The sequence below is a fragment of the Eptatretus burgeri genome, chromosome 7 (assembly GCF_056783735.1).
Source record: "Eptatretus burgeri isolate ZD-2024b chromosome 7, Ebu_testis_v1, whole genome shotgun sequence".
Lineage (NCBI taxonomy): Eukaryota > Metazoa > Chordata > Myxini > Myxiniformes > Myxinidae > Eptatretus > Eptatretus burgeri.
Genome location: NC_140967.1, coordinates 14258290 through 14265789, shown reverse-complemented (window position 1 = coordinate 14265789; position 7500 = coordinate 14258290). Strand labels below are relative to the sequence as shown.

Below are 7500 nucleotides of genomic sequence, written 5' to 3'. Positions count from 1 at the left end.
CCTGAGAACGATGTCCGGCGACAAGGCTTTTTTTTTAATATGTTCACGCTTGATGGGATCATCAGGTCATATGTGAGCATGCCAAACCTCATTTTCAATAATTGCTTTTGGTTTAAGTTTCCACGAGTTTTCTGGAACTTGGATATTAAAGATTCTGCAGAGGTGCCAATGGATTACTCCACAAACTCTGTTGTACCTTTGTGTGTACAGCTGTTCTGACACGGGTTTTTTTTTTTTACATCCTGATAAGAGGTGGCTCGTGCTTTGTTTCTACCTTGCAGAACCTACACTTGTCCGATTGACTCAGTCCCAACATTTTCTTAAAGCCCTTGGTGTAGTGTCCCTGGACTTTTGCATTTATAATGATTCGTTCTCCATCCCAGTTGAGCTGACCTCTTCTTAACCATTCCAATGAGCCTTCTTTTAGGATTCCTCGTCTGTTCAATTATGTTTTGTACCTCCCTGCTTTTTGTCGTTCTCCCAGTTTTTTACTTTATTTTTGCATGTTGACGGCCCCAGTCACAGACTAAGTAATCCTCACCAAGGCCAGGCCTTAAGTAAAAGATCTGCATTGATGGAAAAGTAAGGAAAGAGAGAATATTCTGAGAGAATAGTTATTCGTATATATCTGTTGGTATTTCATTATATATTTTTCTTTTGTCGTTCTTTGCAGTCATTGAGGCTGTATTTGTTGCTGTTTCGGTTTCATGCATGACATCTCCTGTTTGCCACTGTTTTTGGAAATTCTTTGCGAGGTGGGTTAGGAATACTTTTTCTGACTAGCTCTCTCCGTGTTTGCATACCAATTTGATTTGGTAGTCTGTTGAACTTTTCACATACTCAGCCAATCGAATAGTTATCATTCTGTACACTTCGTTGAGTTCCAACAGGCTGCCACCGCAATATCTGATCCACGAGATATGTTCTCGTTGATCAGATATTGCATGGTGGAGGTATGTACTCTACCAAGTGTCCTTGTAGTTTTATCTTCCTTGCTGTAATTTATATTTTGTGTTTGTTTTCAGGACAATAGTTTGAGGTCTTCATCTTGAATTCCATATTTGCTTTTAATTTTTTATTTATTTTCCTCTTCAGTTTTGGTATGTGATTTCCCTTTCAAATTGTTGGATTTGTCCTGTCTCTTTTCTTCATTGTTCCCTCTGCCTTTCAAGTCTTTGCTTCCATGGTGTTGTTTGGCTTTTATTCTTGAGAACAGGTATTTTTCCTTTTCTATGTTGTTTCCTTGATACTTTTTGTTGAATGAACAGAGCCACTGCAAACCACACAGTATTGATTTCTTTAAGGGGGGGATTATGTTGGTAGCATTTTCCTGGTCGATTTGTTCATTCTCTTTGTTAACATTTTAGTTTGTTTGTTGTTTTGTATTCTGTAGAGTTTTTGCCTTTCCCCAAGTGGTATCATCCTCATCTCTTCTGTTTTGTTTGCCAGCTCTTCTTCCATTCTTTGCTGTTCCTCATCATCCTCATCATCTGCACCTTCCTCCTCTTTTCTGCTCAGTTTTTCTCCCTTGTCCACATCCTCATCATTATCTACCACTCTTGCTCTTATCCCTTCTGTCTGTGTAAGTGTCATTTGGTTTGGGTTCATAGCGGGTTGAACTTGTTCTCTCTCCATGGGTGTGTCTACTCCATGTTTGGTCTTCACCTCTGAACCTCTGGTGTTAGGCCACGGGTTCAGAAGCCTTCCCAGGTCTCAAAGTGTCGTGTGTGTGTGTGTGTGTGTTTTTCAACAGCTCAGTGTAAAAACAACTAGCATCCGTTGAAGACAAAGTCTTCGATATCCCCCGCAATAGTAAATGAGGATTAACAAACTTATATTCGCTAAGCGTGTGCAATATGTATGTGAAGTTTCCCCTTGATCTGACCAGCCGTTCTGGAGAAGAAGATGTTTGGAGATTTTAGGGTAACTTCAATATGGCCGCCAAACCATGTGACCTATCAATTAGAAATTAACAAACTTCTGAAAGGATGTCTTGGGGAAAGTGTATGTGAAATTTTTTCAATCTGTCCAGCCGTTCTGGAGAAGAAGATTTTTAAAATATATTAATTTTCAATCCAAGATGGCTGACAAACCATGTGACCTATGACATCATAAATTTAAATTCTGCCTCCAATCCTCCAGTGGAATACGTGTGTGAAGTTTCATGTTAATCGAATGAGGTGTGTTTTTCTATCCAAGATGACCACCAAAGCATGTGACTTGTGACATCATAATTTTTACTATGTATACAGACATGATGGAAGATGATAGTTGCAAATTTTCGCTTCGTTAGGTTATGTGATTCCAGAGAAAACATTATTTAATATTTTTCTTGAATCCAACATGGCTGCCAAACCATGTGACCTATCAATTAGAAATTATCAAAAGCCACCAGATCACCACTTGCTTGATATGTGTACCCAATTTTGTAAATATATATTGAGGGGATTTTCTTTGTAGTTGAGCTCCGGAAACAAAATGTGATGGATGGACGGACGGACGGAACCCATTTAGGTTGGCGGGGGATAAAAAGTTTCTTTCCTTATCCAATTGCATTTAATATGCAGAGTATAAACACACAGCATTGAATATGCAAGTGTGAATGTACTAATGCCCTTTTATTCTGCAGGTTCATATTGGTTATCTTCCAAACAAGAAGGTCATTGGAATCAGTAAACTCGCCAGGTGAGCAAGGCCATGACATACTCATCGTTGTGCTTTAATGCTTTGCTTGCTGTGAAATAACAAGTATAAAACTTCAAGTTTATGTACTAGTCATGTCGAAGATCAATTGTCCCGAACTGGCATCCTGATGATCCCGCTTTTTTGTTCTTAAGTCTTGCAAAATGTATGGATGGGGGAGGATTGTTAACACATGAGAGATTTGTAAGAATGTTTCCCATTGGTGGATGTGTAGGGGAGTGACAACTGGGGCTACAAAGGTTGTTGTTACCTCGCAGGCAGCCCTGATAGAGCAAAATATCCTGTTCGATCATGAAGGTTGATGTTGCAGATGATGACAGCTGTCAAAGGAAAAAGAAAAGAAAATATTTTTTTATTTTTTTAAAGAGCAGAATTGCCATTTAAGTTGTATCGTCACAATAGATTCATCTTTGCGATTGTTCACCTTTGTGATGATTTTATAAGCGTCAGGCTCCATGTGATAACGAATGCTTGTTTACTCCACAAAAAGGCCGCCCTTTGCCCATGCGTTGGGCAATGTACAGTGTTTGAGATGAGCATAGCATAATGCAAGGCTTTGTCAAGCTTCATCGTCAAATGAAAGGTCTTGCTAACATGAAAAATTACATCATTAGACTTTGGACCTGTTTTATAATCAGTTTAACATGGATGTTCATCAGGGGAACTAGAAGTTATAAAGTACCTGCCTTTGATTTAGTGGTGATAATTTTCCGTGTATATAGATGGATATGTTCCCATGTACAGTACTCAATAGAACATCGAACATGAGGAACATCGACTCAGTTTAACATTCCTAGCAGTTTAGATGAAAGTTGACAGAGTAAATAGTACCACAATGCACGTTCATGGTACCGGCATGATAGTTGCATCTAAGGTAGGATGTATTGGGTTACTGAAAGTTCAAGCAATTTATCAGCTCCGTCACCGGAGGTGAAGGTTATGTTTTCACCCCTTTCTGTCTGTTTGTTTGTTTTGGTACAGGATATCTCAAAAAAGTTGTGGTCGGATCCGGACAAAACTTGGTGGACAGGATGTGTGCGACCACGACGAATTGATTAGATTTTGGTGAAGATCTGGATCCGGATCTGACTACTAGAATTTTAAATTGATTCTTCACCATTGAGAGATAGGGCTCAAAAACGAGATATAGCATTATATCTCAAAAATGTATTGGGCCAGATATGTTCTTGTGGATCAGGCGCTACAGAACAGAAGTCTGCGCTCCACCGAGTGCCCTTTTAGTTTCCTTTGTTTTGATCAGAATAAAGCTCTATTCGCTAATTCTAATCGGAATTTGCTTAGACAAGGATACAAGGTCAAACTTCGACACAGGAGGAGGTTATTTTACCCTTGATACCTGTGCTTTATCCACACCCCATTGGCATAGTCTCATTATTACTATTAATTTCAAGTAATTTAACATCTGCTGGAAATAAATTTTGGAAGGACAGTGGCATACAATGACCAACCGTTTTAAGAGATAATGAGGATCTTTCATATGCAAAACATCACGACAGATGGAGCAATGGGCTTTAGGTTTCAATTCAAAGGATGGCAAACTCCACGATAGGGCTACACCCTTGTCAGAACCTCACCAGAACTTAAATATGACTCCATCAGAGACTGAATCGAGACTCGTCAGAAATATGGTGGGCACATTGCCACCAAAACTCAGAGCAGTAGGTGGGGAAGAGTTTTCACACCATGTTTTGAAAATTGTGGAAAGTAACTCACAAGAAGACAGAGAGTGAGAGAGGGGTGAGAGAAGGGAGAGAGGGAGGGGAGAGAGAGAGGAGGGAAGAGAGAGGGGAGAGTGGGAGAGACAGAGAGGGGAGGGGCAGAGAGAGAGAGGGGTGAAGGAGAGAGAGGGGGGAGAGAGAGGGGGAGGGGAGGGGGAGGGGAGGAGGGGAAGGGGAGGAGAAGAGAGGGGAGGAGAGAAAGGGCAGGAAAGGGGGAGAAGGGGGGAGAAGAGAGAGGGAGAGGATAGAGAGAGTGGGGGAGGAGAGAGAGGAAGGGGGAGGGGAGGAGAGAAAGAGAGAAGAGAGAAGAGAGACACACACCGCCCATGCGTGCGACACACACACACACACACTGAAAATTTTGCCTGATCTCCAAAAGCAAACATGCCTTTTTCATGAAAGTTTTACATCAATATAAAATATAAAGACAGTGTATAGTTCAGCCTCCGATAGTAGTTTTTATCTACCAAGAATAGGTGCCTTTTCGTTAATCCTATTTCAAGCTATTTATTTAAAGTGAGGACAATTTTTGAAATTGCGCTGCTCAATCTCCCAAACACATGCAACATGGAACACAGTCATTTCGAGTATAACTCTGCTCTATAATGTCACAAGTACGAGTCAACACAATGTACTCCTCACGTGTTTAATTGGCATTTGAAGTCAGAACTCTACGGGCACTCAGTGGAGCGTGTACCCTTGTCAGGTTGAACAGTTTACGTTTTGTCACACACTGATAGCCCTGACCTGGATTCAGACCTGAAAAAAACCGAATCGGCTTATTCTCGCTACCAAACCGACTCATCCACCAAGTTTAGTCGGAATCCGTCCATATTTGAGATACCTTGATATGTATCGTTTTTGGCCCAATCTCTCAATGGTGAAGAATCACTAAAAAAAATTCCAGCAGTCGGATTTTTATCTTTACCAAAATCTAATCAGTTCATCCTTGTCACACACCCAACCCTCCACCTAATTTCCTCCGAATCAGTCCACAACCTTTTGAGATATCCTGTTCATAGACAGGCAGACAGACAGACAGACAGACAGACAGGTGTGACAATTTATCCTCCATCCATGTTCGCTGGTAGAGGTAATAATACACCTCACTCACTCCCTTAGTCTATCAGTGTATGAACCACAACTCCTCTTTGGATCAAATGTCATTTGCATGTTTCTTCCGGAGGAAGCCACTTCAGAAGCCAGGCCTGATAGCCAGGGCAGGCTTTTTGGGGCAAATCGTGGACAGATTCCATTAATCGAATTATACCAAATGACAGAGTGCAGAAACAAGTGTTGATTTGTGTGTTTTTTGAACGAACAGAAGCCATAAGTATAATTTAAATAAAGACTTTTCCCTTGACCAACTCATGTTAGTCAGAAAATGAAATTGAAAACCAAAGAATTGATGTCACAACATGAAACCGAGTTCTCAGTTCGAGGTGAGGATTGAATCTTTAAAATATTTATCAAACCCTAACAAATCTGCGATTAACCAATCTGAAGATGATGTATTGTGTTTTAATTGAATCTAGGAACTTTACCATTGTTGTGTTTGTCACCTCAATATGAATTGTTTTGTGGACACAGGTGGGACTGTGGGGTTGGATGGATGACTTACGATTTTGCATACGTGTTGGTAGCACCCAGTGTCAGGTTGTAGGCACAAGGAACCCCCCCCCCCCCATTCCCCCATCTCTGTGAATTTCTTTAGAATGTCCTAAAGTTCCACAGACTTTCCGATGCCCATTGACGCTGCATTCCATTGTGATCAACAAAGCCTCCATGTCCTAAACTGTGACTCAACGCCTTGTTATTACTCTGTAATAAGGTGGCATTGATAATGAGATGGAAGACTGCTTGAGTGGCACTAAACGTCTGGATTTTTTTTTCGACGATTTAAAAAATCATTATTTCATTAAAATTGAAGTATATATCTGAGCACTGCATGGTGTATCATGTTCTTTGAACTCTCTAGTTGAAATGTTGCATCAATTTAATAGAATGGATTTATATTTCAAATGATTACCTTCCATGTATGTTCCCACCATGTAAAACTGCCCCTCCATCTTTTCCCTCCCCACATCTTTTTCCTCCCCCCACCACTCTCCAACCCCAAGCTGCACACACACACACACACACACACACACACACACACACACACACACACACACACACACACACACACACACACACACACACACACACACACACACACACACACACACACACACACACACACCTTCACCCAATAGCATGTGCAACCAGGTTGTTTGATTATACTCGTGGTCCCATTGATCCATTGGACCAACTTCTCATTGGTTTTCATGGCCTTGTAGGAGCATACTTGCCTGCTGCACTGCTTGAGTATTAGTTTGCCTTTCAACAACCTCAGATAAGCTTGGGCAAGGGCTCAGATTAGAATTTTGTCATTATTATGATCAAATGATACTACTACTATTATTATTATTATTGTTGTTAATATTATTCGTATTAATTAACATATGCTTTGTTACAATGTTATCATTGTTTTTGTTATTTATTTTGTAAATACAATGCCGTGCTGTCGAAGGACCAATTCACCTGCCCTTGACACCTTAACATGGCGTGCATTTAAAACATGGGAATTCTTCCAGGTTCTTTGTGGTTAATTTGCTTAATCAACTCAGGAGATCATGATGATCGTTGTGGTCTATCACATTCCACATCGGAAAGCTGAAGTATAACTCCACAAAAAACAATGGTTGACAGTCACAAGTTTGAGTTTCCAGGACAGGGCTTTTATTGGTGTGTCTGGCTTCACCCACCCCTTCACTCGGGTTGATAAAGGGAGCTTCGAATTAATTTCTTCACTCTTAAGAAAGGTCAGTAGAGGCAGGTGTTACTCCATGTTTCTGACTGAAATGTTGAGTCAGTTGTTCAAATATAAGTTGGAAAACCCACTATGGATTCATGTGACATATACAGTAAGTGTTATATATATATATATATATATATATATATATATATATATATATATATATATATATATATATATATATATATATATATATATATA

General features: G+C 40.1%; 1 protein-coding gene across 1 annotated transcript in view; it reads left to right on the top strand.

Moving 5' to 3' along the window:
• Positions 1-7500, top strand: part of GCH1 (GTP cyclohydrolase 1) — a 33132-nt gene that overhangs the window by 18857 nt on the left and 6775 nt on the right. Inside the window, exon 3 of the mRNA XM_085887510.1 lies at positions 2630-2685. Within this exon, the coding sequence (XP_085743636.1) occupies positions 2630-2685 (56 nt within the window). The remainder of the gene's footprint in view (positions 1-2629; positions 2686-7500) is intronic.